Here is a 17699-nt window from a genome sequence, read left to right as displayed (position 1 = left end):
ACGTGTTAGAAGACTACAGTAGTTAGATACACGGGAACTAAACCATTAAGGGCCTTTTACGTAAGTAGCATCAGTTTGTAATCAATTCTAAACTTAACAGGTAGCCAGTGTAAAGATGATAAAATTGGGGTTATATGGTCATACTTTCTTGTCCTAGTGAGAACTCTATCAGCTGCATTTTGGACTAACTGTAGCCTATTTATTAAAGATGCAGGACAACCACCTAGTAATGCATTACAATAGTCCAGTCTAGAGGTCATGGACCAGCATGAACTAGCTTATCAGCATCAGATAATGATAGGATGTTTCTTAGCTTGGCAAAATTTCTAAGGTGGAAGAAGGCTGTTTTTGTAATATAAGTGATATGATGTTAAAAGACAAGTTGCTGTCTAATATAACACCCAGGTCTTTCACTGTCGAGCTACTAGTTACAGAACATCCCTCTAAATGGAAGTTGAATTGTGAGAGATCCTGTGTACTAGTTTTTGGACCGATAAGTAGTATCAGAAGTATTTACATCAGTAGTATCTTATCAGAATTTACCAACAGAAAATTACAGGTCATCCAATCATTTATTTATTTAATGCACTCAGTTAATTTAAACTATTTAGATATTTCATCTTGTTTTTATGAGATACATTACTGGGTTTCTTCAGCATAACAATGAAAACTAATTCCATGCCTTCTAATAATGTTCCCTAATGGAAGCATGTATATCGAAAAAAGCAGAGGTCCTAGAACTGATCCTTGAGGGACCCCAAAATTAACTGGCAATAATCTGGAGGATTCACCATTTAATTCTACAAAATGGTATTGATCAGACAGGTAGGATCTAAACCAACTTAAAGCCTGTCCATGAATACCTGTGTAATTTTGTATGCGATCTAGGAGAACGTTGTCATTTATAGTGTTGAATGCAGCACTAAGGTCAAGCAGAAATAGTGACATACAGTCTTTGTCCGAACCTATGAACAGGTAATTTGTGACTTTCACAAGTGCAGTTTCTGTGCTATGATGGGGCCTGAAACCTGACTGAAACTCTCGAAGATATTGTTCTCCTGTAAGAAGTAGCTTAGTTGAACAGACACAACCTTTTCAAGTATTTTAGACATAAACGGAAGATGTGAATACCTGTGTAATTTTGTAAGTGATCTAGGAGAATGTTGTGATCTATAGTGTCGAATGCAGCACTAAGGTCAAGTAGAACTAATAGTGACATGGCATCTTGGTTCGAAGCTAAGAACAGGAAATTTTTAACTTTACAAGTAATTTGATGGGGCCTGAAACCTGACTGAAACTCTTCGAGGATATTGTTCTCCTGTAAGAAGGATCTCAGTTGAACAGACACAAGCTTTTCTAGTATTTTAGACATTAAAAAATGAAAGGTTTGAAATAGGTCTGTAATTTGCGAGGATCTAAATCAGGTTTCTTAATAAGGGGCTTAATAACTGCCAACTTGAAGGATTTAGGGACGTAACCTAAAGATAACAAGGAGTTAATAATATTAAGAAGAGGCTCACCAGCTTTATGTAACACATCTGTCAGTAATTTAGTTGGAATGGGATCTAACAAACAAGTTGTTGATTTAGCTGTAGTAATAAGTTTAACTAGATCTTCCTGTCCTGTTCTTGTAAGTACAGGACAGGACCGTAGTTGAGAGAGTAGAGCCTTTGGTGAGACTGGGTCACGAGATGCTGTCAAGGGTTGAACATCAGCTATTTTGTTCCTGATTCTTTCAATTTTGTCAGTGAAGAATCTGAGTGAAGTCTTCAATACTGAACTGTGATGGAATAGTGTGCTCAGATATGTGATTTATTTTTATTAATCTTTTTGTTAATCTAGCCACTGTGCAAAATAAAAACCTAAGATTGTTTTTTTTTTCTTTCTATGAGTTTGCTCAGGTGCTCATCCCTAGCAGCTTTTAGAGCCTGTCTATAGCTGAACATACTGTCCTTATACGCAAATCTAAAAACCTCTAATTTAGAAGGATTCAGCCATTTTTCTCCACACAGGTCACTCAGGTCCTTGTCATATTGAGACTGGACTACTGCAGCTGTCTGCTGGCAGGTCAACATCTGAACACAATTTGTCCTCTTCAAATGAACCAGAATGCAGCTGTGATTAGTTTTTAACATGAAGCGGTTCTTATACACCACCCTACTGCTGTGTGCAATCCACTGTTGTGTGGCTTCTGGTAGCTACACATCCGAAAAAGCTGGCTATCTTCAAACGATAGGTAAACACCTACATCTTCTTTTAACACTTAAATCAGTGCTGATATAAGTATTTAAAGAAAAATGGCTCCCAGCAAAGTTCTAGGTTGATGGTATCCTAAGTTTGTAATGTATTATTCACTGACTTCAAAAAACTTTCGTACTTCACTCTGGATAAGAACGTTGTGACAAAAGATGTAAATGTAAATGTAAATGTAAATGAAAAATTACTCCTCCTTTTTGTGTGTAAATTATGTCCTTTCTTCTACTGTGTCATGCTATTGGCAGACAGGCTTTACCTCACCACAGACCTTAAGTTTCCATTTCCACAGAATGTTCATCTGGGAGGGGACAGAACAAATGATATGAAGGCAGTGTTGGTAGGATGACAGACACCATTCACCTGACGAACCATTCACCTGAAGAACCATTCACCTGAAGAACCATTCACCTGGCCGTCTGATCCACACTCTGAAAAATGGCAAATGCAAATCCAGAGCAACCTGAAGAGGTATGATCTAAAATATAAAATATAAAAACAAAACACAACCAATTTATCTTCTGTTAAAATGTTAATGTTAATATGCTATTAAATGTTTATACTATTTTATATATAATTTAGATACTATATAATAGCCATTCATTTTACATTCCACAAGTAAAAAAAAAAAAATTATGTGCATAATTTATTTTTATACTGAATGTTGTATATCTTTGTAGTTTAACATCCAACAAAGAACGAATTCACGTGGAATAAAAGAGAACTTCATCACAGGGCAACATGTTAGTTTAGAGAGACTGAGAGAGCGAATGCAGATAGTGATCTCTAAGGATCCCATGATGAAGTACTTAAAGAAGGAGATCCCACCTTACCCAACTCCAGTTGAATTTTGGGTTTCAGATGTAGCCCATGTTACTGCAGAGACAGGATTCAGGAGGATAATGGGTTCTGAGCAGTTCAGACCTCCTAACAGTGAGTTCTCATGGTGGGACTTAAAAATTAAAGAAGAGGAGATAAGAGCAGCAGACACAAGGTACAAGGAGACCAATTTCCCAAATGAAGCACTAGATCTGAATGAGCAGAATCCGTTCCTGGAGAATTTCACCACATCACCTCTCTTTCTACCAGAGAAATCCCGCTACGGCAAATATCGCTTCACTTTTCCCCTCACTGATCTGATGAAGTGGTACCAAGAACAGAACTGTGGAGGAAAAGAGCCGGTTCTCAGGATGTGCGAGACCATCACCTACAAACAGGAGATTGTGTACACTGTGCTGATTCACAGTCCTGAGGATAACAAGCATTTTGGAGAATATCCACTTCTTGAAGCAAGTGAGTGGGTTCGTTATCAGGGTGGGAAGATCATTTGGAAAGCACAAGCCATTTGTGAAACCCATCAGTTTCAATTAGTTTCAGGAGAAGCACAAAGTCTGCATCCTCATGAATTTTTTGTCTGGGATCAGGTTAGTTTAGTTTTTCATCTACCAAAACCTAAAGCCCTAAAAATCCCCACAGAACGACTTATAGACGCTCTGGAGGCCTGTGAACTTGATGAAATAGATCTCTCAAGATAAAAAAGGTCCTAAAAACAAAGAGGAACGCTACATGGAAGCAAAGGAGGTGATGCAATTGAAATGAGAGTTGAAAGTGGTGAAGAAAGAAGAAAAGGATGAAGATCAAGAGGATGAAGATGAAGCAAAACCGTGAAATATATTCATAGGTGATATTTTGTAATAACTGGTCACCCTACAATACTAAATGTTCATATCTAACCTAGAAATTGAGAAATTATAGACTATTTTAATGCTTCTAATCATTTTAATTTTTAAAAATAAGAATCTTTTAAAAATAATATCTCATGATTTTTAATTTCTCTGATTCTTAATCTTGATGTTACCTTTTTGTTTATGATATAATCTATGTTAATCAAAGCAGGAGAAAAATAAAAAAAAAAGTTATTTTAGATCATAACAGTCTCTGTGAGTTTATTTTGTAAAGTTTGTAAATCATTATGGACTTCACGTGGTCAAATTTGCCACTGGTGTAAGAACACTGCATGTTTTGAGGGGTGTTTGTATACATCTACGACATAAAATCCAAATGTGTGTTTACTATGTGGAAGCAAGCCCTTTATGCCTTGGCCCCCTTTTGCAGGTTGATTCTAGACCTTACTGGCACAAAGTTACAGAGGCTAGAATGGAAGGTTTTCATTGCCGCCTGGGTTGTTTACCTGATAAACTGATTAATCTTATTTTTCTGGAACATGTTAGGGACCAAATAACAACTGAGGGTCATAGCCACATATCTTGGCTTTCACCAAAAAAAGTTCAAGACAAAAGAAAAATGGCTTCAATAAAAATATTTTTCTACGGACATGGTCGTCTGGTCCAGCGTTTTTGTGTACTTGTTTACTGTATAACTTTGAATTAAAAGACTGCATGCTCAGTTTAAAAGGCTTAAAACAAGCAGAGACTCTCTGTCTACTACTCTGGTGTGATAACAGGCCTGTAACTTGACACCCTGAGCTGTGAGAGTGACAAAAGGTCAAGGATTACACAAGAATTCTTCTGCACAGCTTTTTCACGCAGATCCTGGCAGAGAAGACACGGCATGTTGCATATCGTTGGAATCGTCTGCTTATTGGCTAAAGAGCTGTATAGGTCCCGGCCCATTTCATTGCTATTGGAAGGAGTAATTGTCAGTCAAAGGCGGGTTCCCAAAAATGATGTCATGACATCATTGGCTTCCCAGCCGTCTATCTCTGCAATACAAGCACCGATTGGCTCAAGTGAGGGCTTGTTTGATTCGTTAGGCCCTGGGCTATAAATATGATGTAAATTTAGAATTTTTGAATAGCAATACCAGTTACCAGTTAGAAGTTAGAGTGGCAAAACCAGATGATGGCGCACTACTGTTTTCAGTTTTCGGAACACAAACGGAATATTTGGGCGCGACCAAAGCGTTTTGGATTAAAAGGCTTACAGATTCCAGTTTCTTGGACCTGTGGGGATTTTTGTGGAATATTTGTCTTGGAATATATTACACCAGTGAAGAAAGGGAAGTGTCTAAATGTAAGGGAAAAACCGGTCTAGCGCCACCTAGGTCAGTTTTCTCCAAAAAAATTTTCTAATAGTATGAAGGCTGTGAATCATATTATGCTTTGTGTGTGGGCTTAAAAAAATATTGAGAGTATAAACTTTACAAGGTAAATAGGTTTTTTCGTGTTTTTAGAGGATTTGATGCTTTAAAGATGAAATGAAGCTTGTTTCTGGGTCATCCCCTAGTGGTCACTTTGACTTCCGTGCCGTGCATGGCACGGCGACCCGTAAGAGGTTTTTAACAGCAGTGTAATTAGATTGATTAAAGGTGTTGAATCTATGTAAAATAATATAATATTGTAGAAACAGAATTGTTTTAGAGAAAGCTATAAGTTTGATTGAGATCAGCACAGTGAAAAATTTAACACGATTATCCCAAAAACTCAACGATTCATCAGCTAAAATGGCTCATCAGTTTAAATTAACATGTCAATCTTGTGTCTCACTGAATATCCTGATCACACAGTAATTTCAGATACATTTGACAAATCTCTGTAGACAAAAATCCTTTCTCTTATCAATAAACCATTAAATATGTTTTACATCACGGTAAATAACTCAAATTAAAACAATAAAACAGTTAAGAATCCCAGCAGACTGTAGAGAATATAGCAGTGATGGCAGATATGTATCCCCAAAATCACCAGTTCAGTTAATTAAATTAGTTCATTAAATACAAATCAGGATTCAAACCACTAGGTGTAGAATTCTCTTCCTCTTGGGTCTTGCAGGGTCACAGCACCAAAGATTTAGCCCTCTTGTTCTCTCTCCACAACACATATTGGTCTCTAGCACCACCGCTGGTACTCTGCGTTGTGTTGTGTATGGTTGTGGGTGGTGGTAGAGGAAAGGGGACGCAGACACAGAGGAGTTCACAATTGTGGTTTGACCGTTTATTTCACAGCACTTTTATTCTACAGCATTGATAACATGAACTGAAGGAAAGTCTCAACGCTGCGGTACATCAAGAGGCTCAAACCGTGCTAAAAGCACTTGAATATGTCTTAACAGTATTATAGTGATTATCCTTTATTATGTAGGAAGTACTATCAGCTTTATTATATTTATTTGATGTGGTCAAAGCTAGGAACCACAACCTGTGAAGAAACTGAAGAAAGGCCAGAGCTCAGTGTAGGTCATCAGGTACAGTATTAATCTGACAATGGACTTTTAGACTGGGATTTTAGTTAGTTTGTATCTCTACCCTTTTGCAGGATTCATTTAGGCAATTTACCTGAACAATTAATAGTGGATTTAGCAAAATTAATAATATATTTTGAGGGAATTTATTTATTTCCTGATTATATTTGTCATGCAGGGTTTTGTCTGAAACTGGGATAACTATTAATATATACTTAATATATATCCAAATCAATTCAATTCAGGTTTATTTGTATAGCGCTTTTTACAATTGACATTGACTCAAAGCAGCTTCACAGAACATAAACATAGAACAGAAGGTTAACATAAAGAATAATATAAAGATTAATAGAATACAAAATTCAAGATTAATATTAGATAGATTTAGTTCACAATGTGTACGTATTTATCCCCAATGAACAAGTCTGAGGTGACTCAGGCAGCAGTGGCAAGGAAAAACTCCCTTAGATGGTAAAGGAAGAAACCTTGAGAGGAACCAGACTCAAAGGGGAACCCATCCTCATATGGGTGACACTGGAGGGTGTAAATATAAATATACAGTCAAACAAATGTTGTATAGATGCAGAAGATCACATGGAGTTCACATCTCCTCTGTAGTAGCGCAGAGTCTAACTGGAGCTGGTAGATCTCTAGATGCCTCAGGATTCACTGAGTCGGCCTTATCTCAGTGGAGGTCCAAAATCTTCATCGCACAGAAGACGATCAGAGCTGATAATTGATTACTTGGAGTCTAATAGAAAACCATCAAACATGAAATTCCACTCACCCGCAGTAATCCTGTGGATGAGACAATGGAACAAACTTGAGTTAAAGATTGGTTGTGAAAAAGTGAGAAAAAGTGTTAAACCAGCTGGCTTTACCTAAAGATCTTTGAGGAATTGTACTTGCCAGTCTCCATGATGATATGGGCCATCTTGGCCTAGAGCGAACACTCGATCTTCTTCGGTCCAGATTTTACTGGCTGCAGATGTGGACACGAAAATAAAAATATGTGAGCCCCAGTGTTGTAATGTAAAGTAAATATACTTCACTACTATACTAAATATAACTACTGTGTTATATTTCCACTAAGCATCTTGGTTACTTGTTACTACAAAATAAAATCAGAAGAAATGTGTGCGACTGCAATAAGGGAGGTTTGGCGAATCACTGCTCCTAGATTGCATTACGAATGTCCGAACGTTCTATTTCAGCGTAAAAGGAGGCAGAAGAACAACTGAAACCGCCATGGAAGCACCTACTGGAGGACCTCCCTTTACCGTAGACCAGGGGTGGCCAACCGGTCAGAGACCAAGAGCCACATTTTTTACTGTGTTACCGCAAAGAGCCACATCATACACATGGGCACACATGATCATCACCTTTTTTCCCTGCCATTTTGAGAGCGAACTTGACACAAATTGTTTACTCAAATGATCTTGCTCCTAATGGGAAACCTTGAGATATTTTCATCCCACTCACATGCGTGTTTGATGAAAATACCGTATTGAACTCAAGCGAAGCGAACACGCATATTAAAAAGACACAAATACAAACAATACGTAAGAGCCGCATGAAACTGTGCAAAGAGACACATGCAGCTCGGGAGCCGCGGGTTGCCCACCCCTGTAGTAGACGACCACCGCAACGTTAGTGGTGAACAGGGTGAAGAAGATAACATTATACACCCGTGGCCATATTTGCAAGAAATGTTTCTGTACATTGGAATGAAAGATTCTTCCTACCGGATGAAGTGCCTCTTATGCCTACCGAAAATCACTGAAATTTTACTTTTTACTTTTACTTCAAATACTTAAGTATATTAAATATCAGAAACTTACTTACTTTTGCTACTTAAGTACAGTATATATCAGATACTTTAAGACTTTTACTTGAGTAATATTCTAATCAGAACAAAAAACATTTTGACAGGAGGTCGTTGTGCGAAATGACAGATTAAGAGGGGAAAAAAAATTGTCAGACAAATGGGAATCTGAGATCTATTTAGTACTCCAGAAAGCAGGTCACATGCCAGTATATACAGTTTGCCCAGAAGGGAAAGATGGACCGGTCCGCACCCTGCACCGTGATTTGCTACTGCCTTGTGGGTTTCTACCTTCGAGTGAAACTAGAGAAACTGACCCTCCACAGATCTGTCATAAGCCTAAAACCAGATCCCACTCTGCAAAGAAAGCAGGCCACCAAGAACATCTATTGAGCAGTCAGTCAGAATCAGATGATGACATCGTATGTATTAGCAAACCAGGGTGCCAATTGGAGTTTAGTACAAAGATCATCTCACCCTTTTCCTACATCCTAGGATTGCAGAGATCCTACCTGAAATAGAGCCTGTAGGTACTGTAGCACACCCTGCTACAGTAGAATTTGTAAATGAAACCTTACCTGATAACATTGAATTTCCTTCAGTTGTCATACATCCTGTAAAAGAAGCATTACCTGATGTCAGATTAGCAGACTCAACAGATAATAAACCGGATGAAGAGGGAAGTCACTTACCTGTGATGACTTCTGTTGAAACTTACACTGATGGAGTGGAGAACTGCAGAAGCAAATGCGCTAAAAAGAGAGAACTTCCAGAGTTGTCAGAGCCTGCGAATAAAAGAGTGCTGGAATTTCCAAGCCTATCAGACCCTGCTATTGAAGAAGCACAGTCAATTGATCAAACTTCACCTGCCAAGATCTTTCTGGTGACCAATCAGTTATAGATGATAAACTAGGAGCCACTAGCCCAGATGCCCTAAAAGGCAGTGTGGGGCCTCCTAACAAGTTTCATTATCATAAATTAGGAAATCCATTGACACTAGTTATCCAGTCATTACTGCAAGGCATTAGTTCAGCACTTACGACTTCCTTAGAAGAACCCATTGTTGTCAGTGATCAGTCTGTAAACATGCCTAGCGTTTCCCCCTTAGTGGCATCAAAAACAACCCCTTGTCTAGCATGCCCGAGGACGTGCCTTCATTCAGTGGGGGGAGGTGTAACCCAGGTTACGAGTGGTTAATGACTGAGGAAGAGGAAAAATAAAATAATAATCTTCCGATTAAATAACAAATTGTAACAAATTGGAGCAATAAGAGGCTGAAACAATGGATTATGATGTAATCATATATATATATATATATATATATATATATATATATATATATATATATATATATATATATATATATACGTATATATATATATATATATGTTGATTAGTGTGAAATAAGTAGAAGTGCTATGTTTACTCGTATGTCCGTGCCATTTCAAGTGAATGTTAGCGACGTGTCTTGGCATTAGCTTAAGCTTATGTGACTTGACATGCATGTATATCTCTAAAAAAAAGGGTTCAGAGAGAAGCGGATTTTGTGGAGAGTGACATTTTTTTAGGCTGCACCTAGTAATGCATTACAATAGTCTAGTCTAGAGTTCATGAATGCATGAACTAGCTTCTCAGCATCAGAGACAGAAAACTTCTAAGGTGGAAGAAGGCTGTTTTTGTAATTATGTGTGATATGATTTTCAAAAGACAAGTTGCTGTCTAATATAACACCCAGGTCTTTCACTGTCGAGCTACTAGTAACAGTACATCCCTCTAAATGGAAGTTGAATTGTGAGAGTTTCTGTGTACTTGTTTTTGGACCGATAAGTAGTATTTCTGTCTTATCGGAGTTTAACAACTGATAATTACAGCTCATCCAGTCTTTTATCTCTCTAAGGCATTTAGTTAATTTGGACACTTTAGCTATTTCATCTGGTTTTGATGAGATATATAACTGTGTGTCATCAGCATAGCAGTAGAAACTAATCCCATGTCTTCTAATAATGTTCCCTAATGGAAGCATGTATATCGAGAAAAGCAGAGGTCCTAGAACTGATCCTTGAGGGACCCCATAATTACAGCTCATCCAATCTTTTACCTGTCTAAGGCATTGAGTTAATTTGGACAATTTACAGTGAAACAGTGAAGTGAAGTGACATACGGCTAAGTACGGTGACCCATACTCAGAATTTGTTCTTTGCATTTAACCCATCCAAAGTACACACGCAGCAATGAACACACACACCGTGAACACACACCCGGAGCAGTGGGCAGCCTTTTATGCTGCGGCGCCCGGGGAGCAGTTGGCGGGGTCCGGTGCCTTGCTCACAAGCACCTCAGTTGTGGCCGGCCTGAAACTCGAACGCACAACGTTCGGGTTACAAGTCAGACTCTCTAACCATTAGGCCACGACTGCCCCCAGCTATTTCATCTGGTTTTGATGAGATATACAGTATAACTGTGTATCGTCAGCATAACAGAAAAATTAATCCCATATCTTCTAATAATGTTCCCTAAAGGAAGCATGTATATCGAGAAAAGCTGGGGTCCAAGGACTGATCCTTGAGGGACCCCATAATTAACTGGCAATAAACTGGAGGATTCACCATTTAATTCTACAAAATGGTATCGATCGGACAGGTAAGATCTAAACCAACTTAAAGCCTGTAGGTCAAGTACAGTAGAACTAATAGGGACATACAGTCTTGGTCCGAAGCTAAAAAAAAAAAAAAGTCATTTGTGACTTTAACAAGTGCAGTTTCTGTGCTATGATGGGGCCTGAAACCTGGCTGCAACTCTTCAAAGATATTGTTCTCCTGTAAGAAGGAGCTCAGTTGAACAGAGACAACCTTTTCTACTATTTTAGACATAAACAGAAGATGTGAAACAGGTCTGTAATTTGATAGTTAATTAGGATCTATATTAAGTTTCTTAATGAGGGGCTTAATAACTGCCAACTTGAAAGATTTAGGGACATACAGTAACCCAAAGATAGCAAGGAGTTAATAATAAGAAGAAGAGGCTCACGAGCTTTATGTAATACTTCTTTCAGTAATTTAGTTGGAATGGGGTCTAGTGAACAAGTTGTTGATTTAGCTGTAGTAATAAGCTTATCTAACTCTTCCTGTCTTGTACTTGCAAAGCACTGTAGAGCTGTGAGTGTAGTCACAGCTACAGCTGCTCTCACATTTTGAACATCACCTATTTTGTTCCTCACTCTCACTCACTCATTTTCTACCGCTTATCCGAACTACTTCGGGTCACAGGGATCCTGATTCGGATCTCAGGTGTCATCGGGTTTTTTTTTCAAAATATAAATGATTTTTTGTTTTTTTCAAAATATAAATGATGAAAAATCATTCATGGTCAGAGCCAATCGGCTCTATACGCTCACTACGCAAGTTGCGTAAGGCCCCGCAAATTACGCAAGGCCCCTCCTCCCCTGCCTCATTTTACAGTGCGTGTTAATGTTTACTGTTTAGATGACAATATGAAGCGGAGTTATCCATCTGGCCATGAAAAGAGAAAAAAGAAACAAAATGAGAGTGAAATGTGAGGACAGCAATCAGGTAAACTTGTGTTCTCTTCAAGTTAAGAAAAACAGTAAAGTTAATTTGATGGGATTCTGTCTCTAGTCTCTATCTGACTAGCTAAATCAGCTGTGCAGTGCTTGCCAGTGCATCTCTTGGCCTGTCTGTCTGTCACACAACAATTTATTGCCTGAACATTCACGTGAATAAACGCCCAAGGCAACGGTGTTTATAAACGGCAGCTCGATAACCGCGCCGCACGTCAACATGCGTTTGTTTCCAGCAGCAACATCTGTGTGGGGACCAGTACAAAAAGTAGCATGATAACACTCCTAAATGACAACGTTTATAGTCTCTCAATCAAGTTTACAACAACGTTAATGCAATATGGAAACCAATGGATTTACATTGGAGTGGGCATAATGCCAGGTCTATATGAATGCACATCCCTCAGGGATTCCTCAGGGATCCAACCATCAGGGATCAAGTATTGCTCTCATGCATAATATAAAACACGTGATACGGTATGGCAAGCTATTTTAGCTTTTATACATTCATATGATATGGATTTTTGATATCAAGAATTCAGTTTTCAATACTTAAAATGTAAATATTAAGTGTGATTTCTAGTAGTAACGATATTTTTGATATCAGAAATTACATTTTACTCTAGTAAAAACTTAATTTCTGATATCTGCTATTGCATAATATTCACTATTTGAATATTGCAAGAGCCAAGTCATATTCTAAATAGTGTTTTATATTTGAAAATGGATAAAGAGGAATCTGAGAGAGACAGTTTAAATGGGGCCTAATGCAAAAATCCAAATCTGTGTTCTATTTCTTTATATACTGTGTATATATATATATAATTATTATCTGCTTATTTAAGATAATGTTAATATTCACTTTAAAATCAATTGCTAATATTCAACTCAAAATTCTATTTAAAATATTCCATTCAATAAAGATTTGTTTATACCTCATTCAATTGTGTATTGTTTTACTCTTTGACTGAGCGATGGAGCAAACTTTCTTTAAAAGGAGGGAGGTTTGTAGTGGGAGCAGTGGGGTGTCAAGTGTGAATGTGTGGCAAATGGGTCACGGGTCAGGTAGGAGGGCCCCTTAGCAGAATTTTGCTTAGGGCCCCAGGGAGGTCAGGATCGGCTCTGTTCATGGTGTTCATCCTTTAGAACCCATTGTATATATACAGTACGGTGTGATCGAGGTTCACATGTTAAATGACAGAGCTCAACAGAAGAGAAAGAAGAAGCAGGTATACTGATGAACACAGACAAAAGAAATAATAAAATGCTGAAGAAAATTGTATTTGCTTGTTTATGTAAATAGTATATTTACCACAAAGATGCACTGATACAATCTACTGCTAAAATACAATTGTAATGAGTCTGTCTGTGTTTTTGCCCTGTTTCTGCCCTGTTTGCCCTGTTTTTTCCCTGCTGTTAATTGTTTGCTCCGCCCACTCATTTGTCACCATGGACACTAATTGCTCTCAATTCTTTCCCCAGGTGTGTTGTCTTAGTCTCTGATTGTCTCCGCTTTGTGATTGGTTCCTGTTTGCTATATCTACTATGTTTGTTCACCTCCCTGGTGTTAGTCGTTGTTGGTGTTGGTATGTTGTGTGTTTCTGTTCGATGTTCCCATTGCCTGGTCGTTCTGTGTTCTGCCCTGTGTTGCCTGCCTGACTGTTTTTCTGTTTCGTGTGTTGGCCGATTAAAACTCTAAACTGCATTTGGATCCTCACTCGCCTTTGTCCCGCCGTGACAACAATGCTCCACTGAAAATATTTACTGACATTGTTTTCATAAGTTTTGTTTCCTATACAGTTAGTTCCTAATAAATAAGTTCCTATTTACAGTAAATGGTGTACAGTATTTACCAAAACAAGGGCTGATACAATCTGTGTCTAAAATACAATGATCCACTGAAAATATTTATTGAGTTAAGTTTTGTTTCCTATACAGTAAGTTCCTAATAAATAAGTTCCTATTTACAGTAAATGGTGTATTTACCAAAACAGTGGCTGATACAATCGACTGTACGTCTAAAATACAATGATACACTGAGAATATTCACTTGACATTGTTTTAATACGTTTTGTTTCTTTTTTCCTTGAATATCATTTAAAAAAGCATAATAGCATATGCTTTAAGATCGAAGGAAAATTTGTTATTCATAAACTGTGAGAAATATTGTATATCCATTCATTCATTCTTCAGACCACTACTGGGTCACCTGGAACCTGGAACCTATCCCGTGGCACAAGGCAGAACACAGCCTGCACAGAAAGCCAGTCTATCATATACACACACTCACAACCATTTACACACTAAGGACAACTTAGAGATGCCAATCTGACTACAGCACGTGTCTTTGGACTGAGGGAGAAAACTGGAGTACCCAGAGGAACCTCTGAGGCAGAGGGAGAACATGCGATCTCCATGCACAAGTGACAGAGGTGGGACTCGAACCCCAACCCCGAAGGTGTGAAGCCACCATGACCCCTCAAATGTGAGAAATAGACTCTTTCAGTTTGGGTGTAGACTATTTCCTTTCACCTATTGTATAATTCCACAAGCTTTACCTCATCACAGTCCGTGAGTTTCTATTTACACAGAATGTTTGTGATTTATAGGAGGGAACAGAACATAAGATATACAGACGGTGCTGGTTCAACAACATTCATCATTCACTTCACCTGGCCGTCTGATCCACACTCTGAAAAATGGCAAATGCAAATCCAGTGCAACCTGAAGAGTTATGATCTAAGCTATATATATAAAAAAAATACAAACAATTTAACTTCTTTAAATGCGACTAAATGGATAAACTATTTCATATATACTTTAGATACTATAACAACCCTATATGCTAAATTCCATGTACTGTTAATAATATATTAACTATTTATACTGAGATCACAAGTGAAAAACAAATATTTTGTGTGTGCAGAAGGTATTTTTACACTGAGTGTTGTGTATCTTTGTAGTTTAACATTCAACAAAGACCGAATTCATGTGGAATATGGGAGAACTACATCACTGGGCAGCATGTGAGTATAGAGAGACTGAGAGAGCGAATGTAGATGGTGATCCCTCAGGATCGCATGATGACGTACATAATGAAGGAGATCCCACCCTACCCAAGTCCAGTTGAATTTTGGGTTTCAGATGTAGCCCATGTTACTGATCAGACAGGATTCAGGGGGATAATGGAGTCTGAGCAGTTCAGACCTCCTAATAGTGAGTTCTCGTGGTGGGGTTTAAAAATTAAAGAAGAGGAGATAAGAGCAGCAGAGACAGGCTACATGGAGACTAATTTCACAAATGAAGCACTAGAGCTGAAGGAACAAAATCCGTTCCTGAAGAATTTCACCACATCACCTGTCTTCAAACCAGAGAAATCCCGCTACGGCAATTATCGCTTCACGTTTCCCCTCACTGATCTGATGAAGTGGTACAAAGAACAGAACTGTGGAGGAGAAGAGCCGGTTCTCAGGATGTGCGAGACCATCACCTACAAACAGGAGATTGAGTACACTGTGCTGATTCACAGTCCTGAGGATCACAAGCGTTTTAAAGAATATCCACTTATTGAAGCGAGTGAGTGGGTTCGTTATCAGGATGGGAAGATCATCTGGAAAGCACAAGCCATTTGTAAAAAACACTGCTATCAATTTGTTTCAGGAGAAGTACAAAGGCTGACATCTCATGAATTTTATGTCTGGTATCAGGTTAGTTTAGTCTTTCACCTACCAAATCTTAAAGCCCTGAAAATCCCCACAGAACGACTTAATGAAGCTCTCGAGGCCTGTAAACTTGATGAGATAGATCTCTCAAAGTACAAAGGTCCTAAAAGCAAAGAGGAACGCTACATAGAAGCAACGGAGGAAGTGAATAAATTGAAATGAGAGTTGAAAGTGGAGAAGAAAGAAGAAAAGGAACAAGAACAAGAGGATGAAGATAAAGCAAAACCGTGAAATATATTCATAGGTGATATTTTGTAGTAACTGGTCACCCTACAATACTAAATGTTCATATCTAACCTAGAAATGTTTTAATTATTACACTATTTTAATGCTTCTAATCATTTTAATTCTTAAAAATGAGAATCTTTTAAAAAATAATCTCATGAATGTTAATTTATCTGATTGTTAATCTTGATGTTATCTTTTTGTTGATGATGTAATCTACGTTAATCAAAGCAGGAAAACAATAAAAAATAAATGTTATTTTAGATCATAACAGTCTCAGTGAGTTTATTTTGTAAAGTTAAAAAACATAGTTTAAAATCACTATGCACTTTCATCATTCATTCATTCTCTTTCTACCGCTTTATCCGAACTTCTCGGGTCACGGGGAGCCTGTGCCTATCTCAGGCATCAAGGCAGGATACACCCTGGATGGAGTGCCAACCCATCGCAGGGCACACACACTCTCATTCACACACTACGGACAATTTTCCAGAGATGCCAATTAACCTACCATGCATGTCTTTGGACTGGGGGAGGAAACCGGAGTACCCGGAGGAAACCCCCGAGGCACGGGGAGAACATGCAAACTCCGCACACACAAGACGGAGGCGGGAATCGAACCCCGACCCTGGAGGTGTGAGGCGAACGTGCCCCCCACTAAGCCACCGTGCCCCCCACTATGCACTTCACGTGGTCAAATTTGCCACCGGTGTAAGAGCACTGCATGTTTTGAGGGGTGATTGTATTTATCTGCAACATAGAATCCAAATGTGTGTTTACTATGTGGAAGCAAGTTTAACAGCAGTGTAATTAGATTGATTAAATGTGTTGAATCTATGAAAAATAATATAATCTTGTAGAAATAAAATGTTTTAGAGAAAGCTATAAGTTTTATTGAGATCAGCACAGTGAAAAATCTAACACGCTTATCCCAAAAACTCAGCCACTCATCAGCTATAATAGCTCATCAGTTTAAATTAACATGTCAATCTTGTGTCTCACTGAATATCCTGATCACACAGTAATTTCAGATACATTTCACAAATCTCTATAGACAAAAATCCGTTCTCTTATCAATAACCCATTAAATATGTTTTACATCACTGCAAATTACTCAAATTAAAATAATAAAACAGTTAAGAATCCCAGCAGACTGTTGAGAATATAGCAGTGATGGCAGATATGTATCCCCAAAATCACTAGTTCAGTTAATTAAATTAGTTCATTAAATTACAACTCAGGATTCTAACCACTGGCTGTAGAATTCTCTTCCTCTTTGGCCCTGCAGTGCCACAATCCGGGTCACGGCACCAAAGATGTAGCGCTCGCTCTTTCTCTCGCTCATATACTGGTCTCTAGCACCACTGCTGGTACTCTGTGTTGTGTTGTGTATGGTTGTGGGTGGTGGTAGAGGAAAGGGGACGCAGACACAGAGGAGTTCGGGATTGTGGCTTCACTGTTTATTCCACAGCACATTTATTCTACAGCAGTGAAAACATGAACTAAAGGAAAGTCTCAACGCTGCGGTACATCAAGAGGCTCAAACTTACATCAAGAGGCTAAAATTAATAGGTCTTGAATAGGTCTAAACACAACAGTATTATAGCGACATCTTGTGGACAACTCAACACACTGCCTTACATTAGTATCATCCACATCACTGTCTCGCCACCGGAGGTAAAAGTCACAACCCCTTGTGTTGTCAGCTTTATCTGTTGTCCATTTGAATGTAAGGTGTCCTTTTAAGTTACTGCCCACATATGAGGTATCAGAAGGGAATGTTACCTGTGATTTTATCATAAATGTCTGACGTATTTAAGACAATAAGCCGTACATGATTCCGTACATGATTATATCATTTTAATTTATATAGATAAATATTTTTATCCTAATTCTAG

At 38.3% G+C, this 17699-nt stretch overlaps 1 protein-coding gene across 1 annotated transcript; it reads left to right on the top strand.

The window, feature by feature from the left end:
• Positions 1 to 2575: 2575 nt before the first annotated feature.
• On the top strand, positions 2576 to 3803 carry LOC113640513. Its single transcript, XM_027143010.2, has 2 exons — positions 2576 to 2724; positions 2934 to 3803. Exons 1-2 carry the CDS (start codon positions 2692 to 2694, stop codon positions 3786 to 3788), a joined length of 888 nt encoding a protein of 295 aa, XP_026998811.2. The 5' UTR covers positions 2576 to 2691; the 3' UTR covers positions 3789 to 3803.
• The last annotated feature ends 13896 nt before the right edge of the window (positions 3804 to 17699 follow it).

This window comes from Tachysurus fulvidraco, chromosome 12, assembly GCF_022655615.1.
Source record: "Tachysurus fulvidraco isolate hzauxx_2018 chromosome 12, HZAU_PFXX_2.0, whole genome shotgun sequence".
Lineage (NCBI taxonomy): Eukaryota > Metazoa > Chordata > Actinopteri > Siluriformes > Bagridae > Tachysurus > Tachysurus fulvidraco.
The sequence above is the reverse complement of the archived record's forward strand: the minus strand, read 5'-3'. Positions and strand labels throughout refer to the sequence as shown.